General features: G+C 35.2%; 1 protein-coding gene across 5 annotated transcripts in view; it reads right to left on the bottom strand.

Annotated features, from left to right (window-relative positions):
• Positions 1-19,941, bottom strand: part of COP1 (COP1 E3 ubiquitin ligase) — a 214,047-nt gene that overhangs the window by 114,939 nt on the left and 79,167 nt on the right. For 4 of the 5 annotated variants that reach the window (XM_043486125.1, XM_043486130.1, XM_043486127.1 and 1 more), the window contains one exon: positions 12,203-12,260. The exons of the other annotated variant lie outside the window; for it this stretch is intronic. In XM_043486125.1, the coding sequence (XP_043342060.1) occupies positions 12,203-12,260 (58 nt within the window). The remainder of the gene's footprint in view (positions 1-12,202; positions 12,261-19,941) is intronic. 5 annotated transcript variants of the gene reach the window in all.

Genomic DNA, 19,941 nt, shown 5'->3' with positions numbered 1-19,941 from the left:
TCATGTGAATGAAAGCAAGGATTGCCACCTTTTATTATTATAAAAGGCACTTTTAAAAATTTTCTGAAATTTTGTAATTGAAAAGTTCAATAAAACAAACTAGAAGATTGGAGACACAGAATGAAAGAGAAGCAAGGATATAGTAACCAAGCAAGTGATTCCAAATATTGTTTGCATACATTAACTATAATATTTCATTTATGGGGTTTAAGAATAAGACAGAATAAGTACACCAAAAACCCAGCATATAACTCTAAAGAGCGGGCCCGGATACTTTTACTTGAAAATCCTACCAAATATTCATGGAAGATATAACATCAGTCTTTCAAAAACCTTTCAGAAAACGCCTCCCCATTTGTTTTATGAGGCCAGCATAACTGTAATACCCACACCCAGTGATGATACTGGAGGAAGGGAAGGAAAAAAGAAGGGGAATAAGAGCCTTCATGTAAACAAGCATCCACAGCAAAATAATAGCAAACCGATTCCAACATGTAAAAAGAATAATTCATCATGACTAAATGGAGTTTAGTCCAAGAATGCAGGGTTGTTTTCATATTTTAAAATCAATCAATGCAATTCACCAAGTGGGCAAAACAAAGGAAAATAACCATATAATAATTCCAAGAAATGCAGAAAAGACAAAATTCAACACCTATACATGTTAAAGGAGAAGGCAATGGCACCCCACTCCAGTACTCTTGCCTGGAAAATCCCATGGACGGAGGAGCCTGGTAGGCTGCAGTCCATGGGGTCGTGAAGAGTCAGACATGACTGAGCGACTTCACTTTCACTTTTCATTTTTATGCATTGGTGAAGGAAATGGCAACCCACTCCAGTTTTCTTGCCTGGAGAATCCCAGGGATGGGGTCACACAGAGTCAGACAGGACTGAAGTGATTTGGCAGTAGCAATACATGCTAAATCGAAAAGCAAGAGAGTTCCATAAAAACATCTATTTCTGCTTTATTGACTATGCCAAAGCCTTTTATTGTGTGGATCACAATAAAGTGTGGAAAATTCTGAAAGAGATGGGAATACCAGACCACCTGACCTGCCTCGAGAAACCTGTATGCAGGTCAGGAAGCAACACTTAGAACTGGACATGGACCAACAGACTGGTTCCAAATAGGAAAAGGAGTGCGTCAAGGCTGTATATTGTCACCCTGCTTATTTAACTTATATGCAGAGTACATCATGAGAAACGCTGGGCTGGATGAAGTACAAGCTGGAATCAAGATTGCCAGGAGAAATATCAATAACCTCAGATACGCAGATGACACCACCCTTATGGCAGAAAGTGGAGAAGAACTAAAGAGCCTCTTGATGAAAGTGAAAGAGGAGAGTGAAAAAGTTGGCTTAAAGCTCAACATTCACAAAACTAAGATCATAACATCTGGTACCATCACTCCATGGCAAGTATGGGGAAACAGTGGAAACAGTGGCTGACTTTATTTTTCTGGGCTCCAAAATCACTGCAGATGATGACTGCAGCCATAAAATTAAAAGACACTTACTTTTTGGAAGGAAAGTTATGACCAACCTAGACAGAATTTTAAAAAGCAGAGACATTAATTTGCCAACAAAGGTCCATCTAGTCAAGCCATCTAGTCCGGCTATGGTTTTTCCAGTGGTCATGTATGGATGTGAGAGTTGGACTGTAAAGAAAGCTGAGCACCGAAGAATTGATGCTTTTGAACTGTGGTGCTGGAGAAGACTCTTGACAGTCCCCTGGACTGCAAGGAGATCCAACCAGTCCATCCTAAAGGAGATCAGTCCTGTGTGTTCATTGGAAAGACTGATGTTGAAGCTACAACTCCAATACTTTGGCCATCTGATGCGAAAAGCTGACTCATATGAAAAGACCCTGATGCTGGGAAAGATTGAGGGCAGGAGGAGAAGGGGATGACAGAGGATGAGATGGTTGGATGGCATCACTGACTCAATGGACATGGGTTTGGGTGGACTCTGGGAGTTGGTGATGGACAGGGAGGTCTGGCGTGCTGTGGTTCATGGGGTTGCAAAGAGTTGGACACGACTGAGCGACTGAACTGAACTGAACTGATATGTGTTAAATTTCTCAAAAAATTAGGAATAGAAGAACACTTCCTCAACTTTATCAAGGGCATCTACCAAGATGTAGAGCTAACATATAAGTATTGGGGGGAAAGGGAGCGTGAAAAAAGAAAGGACAGATGGGAAGGAAAGGACAAGAAGGGAGAAGGAGAGGAGGCTAGAATAGGTGAGGGAAGGAAAAGAGAAGAGAACACAAAAAGATTAGAAATTTTTGCTGATCACATGATTGTACACAGAATTTCATGAGAATCTACAAAACAACTAGAATTAATAAGTTTAGCGAGGACTTTCCTGGTGGTCCAGTGGTTAGGAATCTACCTGTCAATGCAGGGGACATGAATTTGATCCCTGATCCAGGAATGCCATAGAGCAAATAAGCCTGTGCACCCTAGAGCCCAAGCTCTGCAACAAGAGAAGCCATCGCAATAAGAAGCCCGAGTGCCACAACTTAAGACTGGCCCCCACTTGCCTCAACGAGAGAAAGCCCAGTGGGAAAGCCCAGAAGACCCAGTGCAACCAAAAATAAATAAATGAAAATGTTTTCAAAAATTCAGCAAGATAGTAAGAAATAAGGTTAACTTTGTATGTTATCAATCATATGTTTATATACTCACAACAAAGTAGAAAATTTTAAAATACTGGATCAATAATGGCATCAAAAAAGAATTAGAAATTAATTTAACAGAAGCATGGATGAACTCTATATTACAAATACAAACACTGCCAAGAGAAATTTTTAAAAGACCAAAATAAATGGAAAGATATTCATGGACTAGAAAGTTCAATATTATTAATGTGTTATCATTAGGGTAACTGCGAAAATGATGCATAGGCTCTCTCTTTGTTTTTGTTTGTTCATGCTTGTTTTGTTCTGACTTTACCACATGGCTTTTGGGATCTTAGTTCCCTGACCAGGAATGGAACCCAAGCCCCCATCAATGCAGGCACAGAGTCCTAACCATTGTACCACCAGGGTATTCTCATGGGCTATCTCTGAATTATTTTTTTAAACTGCACATGAATCTACAATTATCTCGAAATTTAAAAATCTTTACAACTGTAAAAAAAAAAAAACTTAGGAATAAACTTACACAGAAATAAGAAAAACCGAGACTCAACTCAATATTATAAATATATCAGTTCTCCATAAGGTAATTTATGAGTTAAAGGCAGTTTGAATAGATACCAAGAAGCTTTTTTATGCAGCTAGAGAAATTGATACTAAAGTTCATGTGAAGAAACCAAACAGGGAAGAATTTCTGTAAAACACTGAAAAAGAAAAGCTGGGGGTTGGGGGAACTAATTTCTATCAGACATTAAAACATAAAGAGGTGACAGTGAGAGATGAAGAGAGAAATACATCAGTAGATAGAAGTGAAAGACCAGAAATGAATCCATATACACACAGAATTTTTCATATAAGAAAGGCTGCATCTCAAAACACTTGATCAAAGAAAGATTTTTTAAAAGTGGACCAGCGACTTCCCTTGTGCTACAGTGAATAAGAATCTACCTGCCAATGCTGGGGACACAGGTTCAATCTCTTGTCCAGAAGATTCCACATGCCTAGAGCAACTAAGCGTGTGCGCCACAAGTGTTGAGCCCATGCTCCAGCGCCCACAAGCCGCCCATGCTGAGCCCACGTGCTGCAACAGGGAGTGGCCCCTGGTTGCCGCAACTAGAGAAAGCCCATGAGCAGCAACAAAGACCTGATGCAGCCAAAATAAAAGTAAATAAATAAAGAAAAAGTGAGCCGGGACAACTGACTAGACATTTGGATAAAGATAAAACTAGATCCACACCTCAAAACATATACCAGAATAAACTCCAAAGAGAACAGGAGTCCAAATGTAATAAATGAAATGAGACAAGAAAATGTGGATAAATTTCTCTACATCCTAGTTAGAGATAGATGTTTAGAACTATATGACTCAAAACCCAGAGGCAACAAAAGATTGGTAACTTTAAATAATGATTTAGAAATTTTGAACAGTTTAAAAAAATAAAAAGAAGAAAATATAGGCAACATTTATTACAGATAAAGGGCTAATTTTCCTAACATACTGACTGCCAAGTCTTAAAAATTGAACAAAACATATAAAAAACTTTATAGAAAAAAACAGGCCAGAAATATGAACACATAATCCACTAATAAGTATATTAATATACCACCAGTCATATGATATTTTTTCACCCTAACTCATAATTACAGAAACACAAAACTATTCTGAGATATATTTCTTGACAGATAAGCAAAAATTTTAAAGTAAAACTCATTCTATTATAGAAGCTCTGAGAAACATTCTATAAGAGCACACACATTCATCTACTGCTGGGGAAAGTATTGTGAGATATATTTCTCACTTGACAGATTAGCAAAAATTTTACAGTAAAACTCATTCTATTAGAGAAGCTCTGAGAAAGAGTCTAAGAGAGCAGACACATTCATGTACTGTTGGGAAAGTGCAAACTGGTACAATCCTTTGGGGGAGGAAGATGATTTGGCAATATCAATCTCTCTGTCTGTCCATCTATCTATCCATCTACCCCCCATCCATTCATCCATCTTTGACCCAGAAATCCCACATCTAGGAATTTACACTGAAGATACACCATCCAATGATATGAAAATATATATGTACAAATTCATCACTGCAGCACTACTGAGTTGTTTGGTGACAGATTGCGTCACTCTGTCAACATTGTTTAGTAATAATAATTGAATTTATGATTCACCTATTTCAGTGAAGTTTGTAAATTAATAACTGGTCACATAACTAGAATGCAATGCCTATGGGACGAGCTTAAAATAAGAGATCTGACTACAAGCCAAATTTGCACTTCCCATTACTACGGTGCTTGAGAATGTAAGCAAGTAGTCATTCTGAACCTGGAGACAAAGCAGTTCCTCTGTGACTCAGTGGTACAAGGACAAAGAAAACTGCTTGAAATCTCCATATCCTTTTCAGTGAGTACCTTTCTTCTGCTTGGTTGTACTGTATCCACTGCCTATAATCAAGTTCTAGAAGTATAAACTCCTTGATTCCTGTGAGTCCTTTCATCAAACACTTAAGGTGATTAACATGTAATTAATAAATATATTATATATACAGATATGCATGTTTCCTAGCTCTGTTGACCAAGAAAGCCTACAAGCAATGACACTCTATGAGCAATGAGCATACTTAAAACCCAGATCTTTGTTTTGAAGTATCATTCTCCGTTAAAAGAAAACAGGACTTCTTGGATACATGGCTGATTACAGAACTGGGGCAAGGTAAGTACAAGATGATATTGGTACATCTTATTATCTAAGAATCTAAGAAGGTACTTAAAAAATGATAAGAACCTGAAGATCAGCTTGAAGGAATTCCAACTAGACAGAGAACAGACTGAGCTTCAAAATAATTAACAGAAAAACTTTTAAATTTATGATTCCTTAACTACATAAACAAAGAGATGGTAGGAAAGATCTCCCTTATAGTGGAAATCCTAACTAATAAATGTGGAATTATTACTCAGGCATTAAAAAAAATGAAATAATGCAATTTGAAGCAACGTGGATGGATCAAGAGATTATATTAAGTGAAGTAAATTACAGAAAGAAAAATATCGTATGATATCACTTACATATGGAATTTTAAAAATGGCACAAATGAACATATTCACAAAACAGAAACAGACTCACAGACTAGAACGCAAACTTACAGTTACCAAAGAGGACAGCATAGCTGGCGGGGGCAGGGTTTGGATAAATTAGAAGTTCGGGATTAACATATACACATTAGTGTATACAAAAAACGTAAACAACAAGGACATACTGTATAGCACAAGGAACTATACTCAAAATAGTCAAAATAACCTATAATACAAAAATACATATATACATACATATGAATCATTTTGCTATACACTTGAAATAAAAACACTATAAATTAACTATACTTCAATAAAAATTTTTTAAATTAATGTAGAAAAGAAATTAAAACTTATTGTTTAGACAAAATAATTAATTATTATTTCAAGTAAGATTCATTAATAAATGCTCAAATGGGAGGAAAATGGTAAATTTATAGCAAACAAATCTGGCAGGCATCACCTTAATCAAATGATCAGAGGTAATATCACCAAAATCGAGCAGATACACCATATCCAGATGTGACAAACTAACAAAGGCTACCACACTGGTGGCTGTAGCATTTGTGATAAAAATGGGTAATCAGAATCCAGTTATAAGGAAATATCAGACAAACTCATATTGAGGAATGGTCTACAAAATTAATAACTTACACTTCAAAAATGTCAACCTCATGTACAACTGAGGAACTAAAACAATTTAGAGGAGGTTAAAGAAACATGACAACTAAATATAACCAGTGAGTATGGATTCATTCTGGACAAAGAAAATTTTCCTTTTGTTATAAAAGAATATTAGTGGCAAAACCACTGAAATTTAAATAAATTGTCTCAGATAATGATATATTAACATTAACATCCTGGTTTTACTAATTATACTAAAGTTATATAAAAACTCTAAGGCAAAAACAAGCAATTATAAAAATTCAGAGGTATAAAATAATTACTTCTGGCTTCACCTACATCATATTAACTTTTTATCAACTCCATTTCAACTATAAACATGATTTTTAAGAGTAGCAAAATATATACTATCTGAAGCTATTCTGCTATGACTGGGCATATTTATTTTTCCAGAATTTTTGCTTGTATAAATAATATTGGTATATAAGTTTTAGGTAGTACTTTGAATCATTTCTTATAAGAAATTTCTATGTTTATCACTACCAAATCACACAGTTGAATATTATTTTACATGTGAGTGGGCCATTTGGATTTATCTTTTTTCCCCATGTTCTTCATCTACTTTTTGCCTGTTGGTGCTTTCATCAAAAACATGGAATGCATATAAGAAATTTTTATTTTGAAGCAATTAAACCATTTGCCTATCATATTGATAATACCTTTCCCAGTTTGGGTATAAAATTTTGTTTGTGGTACTTTCTTATACACTGCCCTCTTTCTTAATTTCTACAGTTCTATTATTATCTAAATCATTATTTAGCTGATCTGAACTCTTAGAGTAAGAGAGAAAATAGAAAGCAAATTTCCAGCAAATGGTTTCCTGGGTATCGCAACATAATTTACTTAATCTTCCCTTTTACCACTGATCTGCATAACTACCTTCACCATAGGGTAAACTCTTAATTACCTTTCAGTTAGATTTAAAATTTTTATTGTGCCCCATTTGTTAGGGCAGTCTTAGAATACATTAAAATAACCTACTGGGTAAACGCCCTTGTAATATCCTTCTGAAGCATTTATTCTACAAATAACCATTTAAAGTCAGTTGGTCACACTCTCTACAAACCCTTAAAAAATACTCTTGAGGTTTTTTTTTTTAATTGGAATCACATCCAATTATGGTTATTGGTCTATTCAAATTATTCAATTTATTAAGAGTTCTATTTTTATTAGTATGCACTAGCACCCAGCTTTTTAATCTACTCAGTACTATAATAGCCAATTTCAATTATATATTGAAACATCTTATAGATAATCTTCGTTTTTTAATCTCTCTACATTTACCATCTTAAGTATTTCCCAGTTTGTTGAGTTTAATGCCTAGCTCACTTATTTTTATTCTCATCTAAAAATGAATTCATTTAATGATATAATTTTTAGGATAATTCTGACCAAAATCTCATAAATTTTGATTTATAACAGTTTCAACACAGGATTTTTTTAAGTCGTTTGTAGCAACATTTGTATACTCTTTGACACAAAGATATTCAGGAGTCTTTGGTTTACTCTCTTCCAGATTGTTGAAGTAGCTGTTTACTGGAGGTTCTGATTCTGAGAATGTAGATGGCACAATTTATCTTGTTTTAGAATCAATCCAATTTTCTCAATGCTCCAAGATTACCAACAATATGCATATCCCTTGATACAAAGTATAAAGTGAGGCAAGTACCCATTAAGCTAAGTTTAACTCATTCAACCAAAGAAAAAAATTCAGAGTCTTTAATACAACTAAGAAAGTTACACACCAAGTGGCCTCCGTTATTTACGTTTCTTACCTCATTTCTATTTTTCTCCCCCTTGTTATTTTTCTCCCCTTGTTATTCCTCTCCAGTCATAACAGACTTCTAGACTATGTCAGGCATGCTTCTAGCGCAGGGCTTATGTACTTCCTTCTTTCACTCAGCTTAGATCTGCCCAGAGATATTCACATAGCTTCCTTCCTTACCTCCTCTTTGTTCAAAAACAATCTATCTTTATTACTATTAGTATATCTCCAACTAGACTGAAAGCTGGGTTACAGCTGGATTTTTGTCTGCCTTGTTTTTGTTCAATAACCCAAGCCCATCATAGTGTCTGGTAAATAGAAGGTACTGGAAAAAAAAAACAAAAAACTGTTGGCTTAGTAAGCTAATATTTAAAAGCACAGGTCCTGAAGCCATAATGCCTGGGTTAGAATATCTTAACTTCTCCTTACCTTCTTTGACCTAGTTTCCTCCTCAATAAAATAGAAAATAATAATTATCTCAAGTTCTAAGAATTAAAGTAGTTAATGCTTGTAAAGAACACTGGGCAATGTACATGCAATGCATAGTAGATGGAAAATAAATGTTACCTAAATACTAATATTACTACTTTAATAATTTCTTGAGCTATACAGTAGGCCTTCCATATCCACAGGTTCTATAAATACAAATTTAATCAAGTGCAGACAGAAAATATCCACCCCCAACCAAAGGAAGAAATTCTGGAAAATTCCAAAAGGTAAAATGAATTTGCAGCTGCATTGGCAACTATTTACATAGTATTCACATTGTATTTAAAATTTTTTACACAGCATTTATGTTATACTAGTTATTATGAGTAATCATAGAGATGACAAAGTATACAGGAGGATGTGCTGCAGATGTGTAGGCAAATATACCACAATTCATATAAGGAACCTGAGCATCTTTGGACCTTGGCATCTACCACAGCTCCTGGAACCAATCCCTCACAGACACTGAGGGATAAGTATACTTTAAAATCTCCTACCACGTTTAAGTTTTAACCAAATTTTTAAAATTTCTAATAAAGTTTTACTTTATATAAATACCAATCCTCTATATTATGTCACACAAATTACTACTAGTTTGTGGGATTATACCTTTTATTATGTGAAAATGTGTATCTGTCTTCTAATGATTTTTCCCTTCAGTTCTATTGTGATCTGTACTTTGCTGTTTGTTTTTGTCAACTTCCTTACCATTCTTACATTTGCCAGGCTTATCCTCATCTACTCCTTTGTTTTCAATTCTTTTTATGTCTACTTATTTTAAGTCTGTGTTTTCTAAAGAGTATTCCTAGAAATGAAGGGTAAGGACTCCGGCACAATATGTCATACTAGTTCTGTCCCAGAAGCCCTAGCAGGTTTTCCTCCGCAACAACCTCCTTGGCCTCCAGCAGATGCTAAGGTTGGAGTCTCCTGGGAAACCCAGACGACTTCACCTAAAGCACTCTTTTACTCTGCACATGGTGACTCACATTAGGCAGACTTCTTCAGTATTCTTTTTATCGCCTATAAATTCTTACTAAGTTTTCCGTATGAGGAAAGCTATATGTCAATGGGATTTCTAGTGGGTGAAGGTTAGAGAGACCACAGGCTTACTGTACCATCTCAAACCAAGTCTCCTTTATTACATGCAAAGAGTAAAGATTAAAAAACGAAAAAAAAAAACACACAAAAACACTATTCTGAATGGTTTTTTTCCCACCTAGATTCAGTTTCTATAATTTCTAACTCACAGAATTTGCTAGAAATTCCAAATCAACGTCCTATAAATGGCAATAGGAAAAGGGCTTCCCTTGTTCCTTTATGTAGAATTTGTCAAAGCCCTGCAACCAAAGACCAATAGGAATACACCTGTAGCTGAACAAGTTTTATTACTGCTCATTGCAATGAAGAAGAAAGCATACTATGGGTTCAGGTAGGAAGATGTTACGAACTACTGATAGGATACAGGCTCAGGTTAAGTGATTTCAGGGAGGGTTCAAGGAAGTAAGGCTTTGCTCTGGACTGGATACTGTCAAGAAGGGGGATAATCCTGTGACCAGGTATCTTAACAAATCTTACCTGGACAAACAGAAAACTAGAGTGAGATTAAAGCCGTAATTAGTAAAGATGCAGCAACTGCTTGTATTAGTTAGGATACAGGCGTGTTTGGTATTTTACATATTTTGCACAGTGATTTTTTTAATGGCTTAGGTAAGTTTATGAAGTGATCTTAGTTTTTGTTTCATTTCTTTCTAGTCCCAGAGTAACTCTGTCTGATGTGGATGTTGTGAGATTATGTTTGAAAGAAGAACATCAAGGCCCAGCTGTGAATGCCAAGCCTGTTTCCAGATTCTGCTTTTCCTCTTCAAGTTCTTAAAGATGTTTCCATTCAGTTCTTAAAAATTTCTCCTGAAGGGCTTCCCTGGTGGTCCAGTGGTTAAGAATTCTCCCTGCAATGCAGGGGACATGGGTTCGATCCTTGGTTGGGGAACTAAGAGCCCACAGACCACACGGCAACTAAGTCCATGCGCTGCAGCTAGAGAAATTTGTGCACCACAGGAGACATGGGTTCACTCCCTGGTCGGGGAACTAAGAACCCACAGGCCAGTTGGCAACTAAATCTGTGTACTGTAGCTAGAAAATCTGTGCACCACAACAGAAGACTCTACATGACGCAAAGAAGACCCGACATAGCCAAATAAATAAATATTAAAATAAGAGAGAGGGAATGAGAAGCCCACACACTGCAATGAGGAGCAGCCCCTGCTCACCACAACTAGACAAAGCCTGTGTGCAGCAACAAAGACCCACCACAGTCAAAAAATAAAATAAATAAAACTTTAAAAAATTTTTCTCCTTATATATCTCACTATGTCTTACAAAAACACCTAGATGTAGTGCATTCATGGCTGTTCAGGAAGAGATACAAACAAATCTATGAACTTGCCAAATCCAAGCACACATTTGAAGAGAACACAGGATATGCAGAGGAGTTATACAAGCTCATTGTAACAGTCAGAGTCAGTCAGCTAAGCAGTAGGGAAAGAAAACACAAATAAAAGCTGTATGATATTAAAGACTTTCTTTACACTTTGATAAAAACAACTGCACTATCACATAAAATGAATACACAAAGACACGCCTTACTTAAATGCCTTATTTTTTCCTTTTATGGAAAAAAGGAGGTAAAGGATAATTGTAAGAACAATTTGTAAAATCTGAATAAGGTATAGAAATTACATAAAGCACCACATCAATGTTAACTTCTTGAATTTTAAAATTATATTGTGATTACACAGGACAATATTCTTGTTTTTAAGGAAACATAAATTGAAGTTCATAGATAAAGGAACATTATGTCTGTACCTTACTTACACAATCCAAAGAAAAAAATTTATGTGCATATATGTAAAAGAGAGACAGAAGGAGAATGATAAAACAAATGTGATCTACTGTGAACAGCTAGATTATCTGCATATAGAACATAAAGGAATTATTTTTAACATTCTTGTAACTTTTCTCTAAGTCTGAAGTTATTTCGATGTGAAAGTTAAAAAAAAACAGACTGGCATCAAAATTAGACTTGACAAATATCAGCACCCCCAAGTCAGAGATGAAGAGAGTAAAAATCAAAATAATCATACAATTAATTAAAGAAAAGGAGAAGCCAGAGTCGATTTTAATAAAGCCTGTAGTTTACCTTCCAGAAAAACGTTTCATGTTTCAACATAATAATAGGTAATTCATCAATAAATTATAACTTTCTTATCTCCGAGAGAAACAGTGTCCTGATTACTCATAATTTCCTCTCACAGTATTTCCTTCCTCTCAAGGCCTAATGTTACTAGCATGCTAAAAAAATTTTTTTAACTCGATCAGTAATGAGCAGATATACAGCTGATTATTCACCAGAGCTATTCAAGCCCTAATCAATGCTATAGCACACAAAACAGCTGTCTCTAGGGTAGGACATTCCAGTAAACTCATCTGTAATCTTACAACTCAGGTGATTAGACTTACGGCCCCACTAGAACAGATTGTTAGATACATCATTTACCTGAGAACTGCCACTGAAACCTGGAGGTTGGCTGTATTCTGTGGAATCAATAATACTACTGCAAAATGAAGAAAAAAAAATGTGATTTCAGTTTTTACATTCTCTTTAGCAACAGAAAAAGTAAATCTAAAATGTATCATATATAAATCCAATATTTATTGTCAATAATTTATAAGTCAAATAAATACATATTCCATAAATAAAAAATTAGGAAATAAACAATTTACCCCTCCATCCCACCACCTTAAATATACCCATCTTGAAAGAATGTCAATAGGGAATAACCACAAGACAGGCATACACAATTGAAGTATTCGCTACAACTTCATTTTCAGATAGTTGTTTCATTTTCAGTTAAGTTGTTTGAACTCTAAGGAAAAGAGTACTTAGAATACTGTAAAAAGAGCATAAGTATGCAATCAGAAGCTATGATGAACAGATCCTGTCATGAAACTAGAGCTATGTGCCCCTGGATAAACACCTGACAATCACTCAGTTTCCTTATCTGCAAAATGAAATAAGTGGAGACTAACAATAACCAACTAGCTCAATATATAGTCCCTTCAAGCTCTAAAATGCTATGATAATCATCTCATGTGGAAAAAAAACTACCAAAGGAATGGAATAAAAATGGTAGAATACCAATAATATTTCTTTTCTAACCCAAAATCTATATTCTAATTTCCTCTGCTCTAGTCAAACATAATTTGCTTTCTATATTGGTTGTTTCTATTTGATTATATTCTCTGTGCATTCTCCTACTTACCTTAGTAAACCCTTTTTAAGTACAGACTACCTTTTCTTCCTAAGAGTTCTACCTTACCATATCTATCTTTTCACTTCACTCTTCTCCCCCTCCCATCTTTAAATAAATTAGCCTATGAGGACTACTAACATCTGAAAATGGCATTAACAGATACATCAACAATGACAGATCAACAGCTACCTACATTTAAAAAAATTCTTCCCTATTTCTACTATAGAAATGTCTATATTTGTCCACCTTAATGAAATTTAAGCAATTGAGAGTACTAATTTCAGTGCATTTCTTTACATAAATACACAAAGTCATTATTCACTTTAGTCCAATAATCACAAAGGTTATAATATAAAAGGCACTCTTAAAGAGTACAGAGTGGGTATGAATTTCACCTATCAGCAGCTAAATGACTCTGGGCAGTTATTGATATTATTTGGCCTCTAATGTCTCCATCTGTTAAGCAAGATATTTCAGAGAGGTGTAAGATTTAATTGTGTTAATATTCCTCAGTACAATACCAAAAAATGGTAGGTATTCAATAAATTTTATTCTATTAATAAAATGTCAATAACATACAAACTTATGTTTTCAAAAATTTAATAAATCAGAAGGAACTGTTCTCACAGTACTCCAACACATAATAATAGACACTAATTTATTGTGTTCTTAACCATTCCTATAATAAGACTCACTAATAAGACACTCAAAGCATCTACACCACAAATTAAAGAATTAACAGGATCTTGTAATTAATTTCTCCTGATGAAATATAACCAATGCCTACTTTCCCTGAACAGGGTCATGAACTGATATGACAAGATCATGTGATATTTTCAGAATACTCTATACAGGGACTAATACAGCTAAAAATGAGGAGACGCCAGGTATTTAAAATCTGCGTTCCTTCCACTACCGAAACCCAATCCCCTATTTGTATAAACATTAATGAAATTATGAAGCTTCACATCTAGAGGTTGATAGAACAGAACTATTTCTAGATAATACTTTATGGGAATGTAACTCAGACTTCTTTGATTGCAAGCTGGAACAATGACAATGATTCTTAGTGTGCATTGGGAAATAACACTACACTTCAAATACATGTCGAAAAATAGTACTGATCAGGATTTCCCAGGTGACTCAGAGGTAAAGAACCTGCCTGCCAATGCAGGAGACACAGGTTCAATCCCTGATCCAGGAGGAAAGAAGCAACTAGGTCCATGTGCCACAGCTACTGAGCCTGTGCCCTAGAGCCCATGCTCTGCAACAAGAGAAGCCATGCAATGAGAAGCCCACGCACCGCACTACAGAGTAGCCCCCACTCGCCGCAAGTAGAGGAAAGCCCACACAGCAATGAAGACCTAACACAGCCAAAAATAAATAAATAAAGTTAAAAAAATAGTACTGATCAGAAAGCACTGAAATTACAGGTTTTAAGTGATATGTTGGTAACAATCACTGCAGAATTCAAAATTTAGTTTATATTAGATCTTAATCTTATTCACTAGAAAAATTTATTAATGCATACACAACTGCAACAGAAGCAATCTGAAGAAATAAATCCCTTTAATTTTGCTTTTTAAATGTGTGTGTATATGTGTATATAAAGTAAACATGATTAGAAGAGAATATTAGAAAGCATTGACTGGGCTGGTTCCTCTTGATTCTGGTGCTATTCTACTTCTTCTCTCCAGGTTAGCCACAATCTACAGATGGTAATTAAAACAACAATACTAATAGCTATAATTTAGTAAGCATTCACCATGCTCTAGGCACTGATCTAATAATTTAAACTTCATAACTCAGGTAGGTACTATATCATTCCCATTTCTCAAAGGATGAAACAAAGCCACAAAGAGCTTACACATTTGGCCCAAGTTAAAAAGTTAGCAAACAGGAGAGCTAGAATTCAAAACCATGCAGTCAGGTTCTAGAATCTACACTGAATCAGAATGCTATGAGTCCCAGGCATACCATATTCTACAACTAGAGTGAAGAAATCCTGAACTAGTCCAACCCACTTCACATACACAGTTCAAAGAGAAAAGTTAAAAAAACAGCAATCTAAAAATATGAAAGTCAACAATTACATCAATTAATGTTAAGTAAATAACCTGAAACTATTTCAAATAAATTATAAAAATTAAATCTATCAAACTATGGCAAAAGCAAGAAGAAAATTTCAAAGCAGATCTCACAGACAGAATGCCAGAAGAACTATGGATGGAGGTTCGTGACATTGTACAGGAGGAGGTGATCAAAACCATCCCCAAGAAAAAGAAAAGCAAAAAGGCAAAATGGTTATCTGAGGAGGCCTTACAAATAGCTGAGAAAAGAAGAGAAGCTAAACGCAAAGGAGAAAAGGAAAGAATACCCATCTGAATTTGCAGAGTTCCAAAGAACAGCAAGGAGAGATAAGAAAGCCTTCCTCAGTGATCAATGCAAAGAAATAGAGGAAAATAATAGAATGGGAAAGACTAGGGATCTCTTCAAGAAAATTAGAGATACCAAGGGAACATTTCATGTAAAGATGGGCACAATAAAGGACAGAAACAGTATGAACCTAACAGAAGCAGAAGCTATTAAGAAAAGGTGGCAAGAACACACAGAAGAACTATACAAAAAAGATCTTAATGACCCAGATAACCATGATGGTGTGATCACTCACCTAGAGCCAGACATCCCAAAGTGTGAAGTCAAGTGGGCCTTAGGAAGCATAACTACGAACAAAGCTTTTCTCCTTTGCCTTTCACTTCACTTCTTTTCTCAGCTATTTGTAAGGCCTCCTCAGACAACCATTTTGCCTCTCTGCATTTCTTTTTCTTGGGGATGGTTTTGATCACCGCCTCCTGTACAATGTCATGAACCTCTGTCCATAGTTCTTCTGGCATTCTGTCTATCAGATCTACTTCGGAACCCCAGGGTTAGTAGAAGGAAAGAAATCTTAAAAATTAGTAGAAGGAAAGAAATCTTAAAAATTAGGGCAGAAATAAATGCAAAAGAAACAAAAGAGACCATAGCAAAAATCAACAAAGCTAAAAGTTGGTTTTTTGAAAAAGTAAATAAAATTGACAAACTGTTAGCGAGACTCATCAAGAAACAAAGGGAGAAGAACCAAATCAACAAAATTAGAAATGAAAATGGAGAGATCACAACAGACAACTCTGAAATACAAAGGGTTATAAGAGACTACTATCAGCAGCTCTATGCCAATAAAATGGACAACTTGGAAGAAATGGACAAATTCCTAGAAAAGTATAACTTTCCAAAACTGAACCAGGAAGAAATAAAAGATCTTAACAGACCGATCACAAGCACAGAAATCGAAACTGTAAACAGAAATCTTCCAGCAAACAAAAGCCCAGGACCAGATGGCTTCACAGCTGAATTCTACTAAAAATTTAGAGAAGAGCTACCACCTATCTTACTCAAACTCTTCCAGAAAATTGCAGAAGGCGGCAAACTTTCAAACTCATTCTATGAGGCCACCATCACCCTAATGCTAAAACCAGACAAGGATGCCACAAAAAAAGAAAACTACAGGCCAATATCACTGATGAACATAGATGCAAAAACCCTTAACAAAATTCTAGCAAACAGAATCCAACAACATATTAAAAAGATCATACATCATGACCAGTGGGCTTTATCCCAGGAATGCAAGGATTCTTTAACATCGACAAATCAATCAATGTAATACACCACATTAACAAACTGAAAGATAAAAACCATATGATTATCTCAATAGATGCAGAAAAAGCCTTTAACAAAATTCAACATCCATTTATGATAAAAACTCTCCAGAAAGCAGGAGTAGAAGGAACATACCTTAACATAATAAAAGCTATATATGACAAACCCACAGCAAACATTATCCTCAATGGTGAAAAATTGAAAGCATTTCCCTTAAAGTCAGGAACAAGACAAGGGTGTCCACTCTCACCACTACTATTCAACATAGTTTTGGAAGTGTTGGCCACAGCAATAAGGGCAGAAAAAGAAATAAAAGGGATCCAGATAGGGAAAGAAGTAAAACTCTCACTGTTTGCAGACGACATGATCCTCTACATAGAAAACCTCTACTTTGAAATTTTCTTCTTGCTCCTGCCATAGTGATGGATTTATTTTTATAATTTATTTGAAGTAATTTCAGGTTATTTATTTAACATTTATTGAAGCAATTGTTGACTTTCATATTTTTAGGTTGCTGTTTTTTTAACTGTTTAACTGTTTTAGTGGAGGTGGTGAAATTCCAGCTGAGTTATTTCAAATCCTAAAAGATGATGCTGTTAAAATGCTGCACTCAGTGTGTCAGCAAATTTAGAAAACTCAGCAGTGGCCACCAGACTGGAAAAGGTCAGTTTTCATTCTAATCCCAAAGAAAGGCAATGCCAATGAATGCTCAAACTACTGCACAATTGCACTCATCTCACACACTAGCAAAGTAATGCTCAAAATTCTCCAAGCTGGGCTACAACAGTATGTGAACCAAGAACTTCCAGATGTCCAAGCTGGATTTAGAAAATGCAGAGAAATCAGAGATCAATTTGCCACCATCTGTTAGAACATAGAAAAAGCAAGAGAATTCCAGAAAAACATCTACTTCTGCTTTATTGACTACACTAAAGCTTTTGACTGTGTGGATCATGACAAACTGTGGAAAATTCTTAAAGAGATGGGAATACCAGACCACCTTATCTAAATCCTGAGAAATCTGTATCCAGGTCTAGAAGCAACAGTTAGAACCAGAAATGGAACAACAGACTGATTCAAAATTGGGAAAGGAGTATGTCAAGGCTGTATACTGTCACCCTGCTTATTTAACTTATATGCAATGTACATGATGCGAAATGCTGGGCTGGATGAAGCACAAGCTGGAATCAAGACTGCTGGGAGAAATATCAATAACCTCAGATATGCAGATAATACCACCCTCATAGCAGAAAGTGAAGAAGAACTAAAGAGCCTCTTGACGAAGTGAAAGAGGAGAGTGAAAAAGCTGGCTTAGAACACAACATTCAAAAAACAAAGATTATGGCATCTGGTCCATCACTTCATGGCAAATAGATGGGGAAACAGTGAAAATAGTGACAGATTTTAGTTTTCTTGATCTCCAAACTCACTGCAGATGGTGACTGTAGCCATGAAATTAAAAGATGCTTGCCCCTTGAAAGAAGTAATGACCAACCTAGACAGCATATTAAAAAGCAGAGACATTACTTTGCCAACAAATGTCTGTAAAGTCAAAGTTAAGGTTTTTTCAGTAGTTTTGTATGGATGTGAGAGTTAGGCCATTAAAGAAAGCTGAATGCTCAAGAACTGATGCTTTTGAACTGTGGTGTTAGAGAAGACTCTTGAGAGTCCCTTGGACTACAAGGAGATCAAACCAGTCAATCCTAAAAGAAGTCAGTCCTGAATATTCAGTGGAAGGACTGATGCTGAAGCTGAAGCTCAAATACTTTGACCACCTGATGCGAAGAACTGACTCACTGGAAAAGACCCTGATGCTGGGAAAGACTGAAGTCAGGAGGAAAAGGGGACGACAGAAGATGAGATGGTTGGATGGTATCACCGACTCGACAGACATGAATTTGAGCAAGCTCCGGGAATTAGTGATAGACAGCCTGGCATGCTGCAGTCTGTGGAGTCACTAAGAGTTGGACACAGCTGAGGACTGAACTGAACTAAAACTAGGTTAGGAATAATACTTAGGATGAGGAAAATAAGATGATAAAAAATTTTTTAATATTCTTGCTGATGACACGGAGGAGCTGAGCTAAAAACATATGAAAACTAAACTGCTGTTAATTCAAGTTACAAAGCAAATTCAGTTATGCAAGCAGATGTCACAAAACTATTCTCACTTAAATTATTTGCTTCCAAAAGCAAGAATATACTTTATAATTAAAAGACATACTGTTACAAACGAACTTATATACAAAACAGAAACAGGCTCACAGACATAGAAAACAAATTTATGGTGCCAAAGGGCAAATGGGGCAGAGGGATAAATTACAAGTTTGGGAATTAACATATACACACTACTATATATAAAACAGATAAGCAACAAGGACCTACTATATAAGTACAGGGAACTATACTCTGTATTTTGTAATAACCTGTAAGGAAAAAGAATCTGGAAAAGAGCATATGTATATGCATTTATGTATGTATATATATGTATTTATGTATCTACGTATATGTACGGATGATGTGTATACATGTGTGTGTATATATAGAAAACTGAATCATTGTGCTATACACCTGAAATTAACACAGCACTGCAAGTCAATTGTCCGTCAATTTAAAAAAGAAATTTTAAAAAATCTAAATAATAAAATATGATAGACTGTTAAGTCAATTTCACATAGAAAATATAAGATACACCTATAATAAATAAGAAGATAAGAGAAAACAGTGATTCACCCTTGGCAAAAATAATAAGTAACTAGTTTTAGACTGAGTTCTTTTTGAAAAGGGAGGCTTCACATTTAAATTACTAATAGGTACAAAATCAACTAATTAAATTATAGAGAATTAAATTATAGAGAATTTTAATATGCAAGCAAAATAAAGTGTATTAAGATCATTTAAGGGTGAGCATAAAGAAAATAAACTAAATAAATGTTTAAATAAGTAAACTGAATGAACCAAAAAAAAAAACAAAAAAAGCTGCATGCACATATGAAATTAGACTAAGTGCTGTCACTAATTTGTTTTTTCATTAGTATAAACTTAATACAGAAGAAAATAAACTCTACATTTAAAAAACAATATGGGGCTACAGCCAAACCCTGTTCCTTACCAGTATAGTATTCCAAGTAAAATTACTGAATCCATTTTCTCAAAACAACACATACTGAGCAACATGTAACATGAAAATAATCTGACTTATTTTAATAATGATTAATTAAAACAGAATATGTCTTTAATGTTTTTTAATAGCAAAGCCTGTTACTACTTTATTTCCTTCCTACCA

Source organism: Cervus canadensis, chromosome 13 (assembly GCF_019320065.1).
Source record: "Cervus canadensis isolate Bull #8, Minnesota chromosome 13, ASM1932006v1, whole genome shotgun sequence".
Classification (NCBI taxonomy): domain Eukaryota; kingdom Metazoa; phylum Chordata; class Mammalia; order Artiodactyla; family Cervidae; genus Cervus; species Cervus canadensis.
Note: the sequence above shows the minus strand (reverse complement) of the source record. Positions and strands in the feature narration are given on the sequence as shown.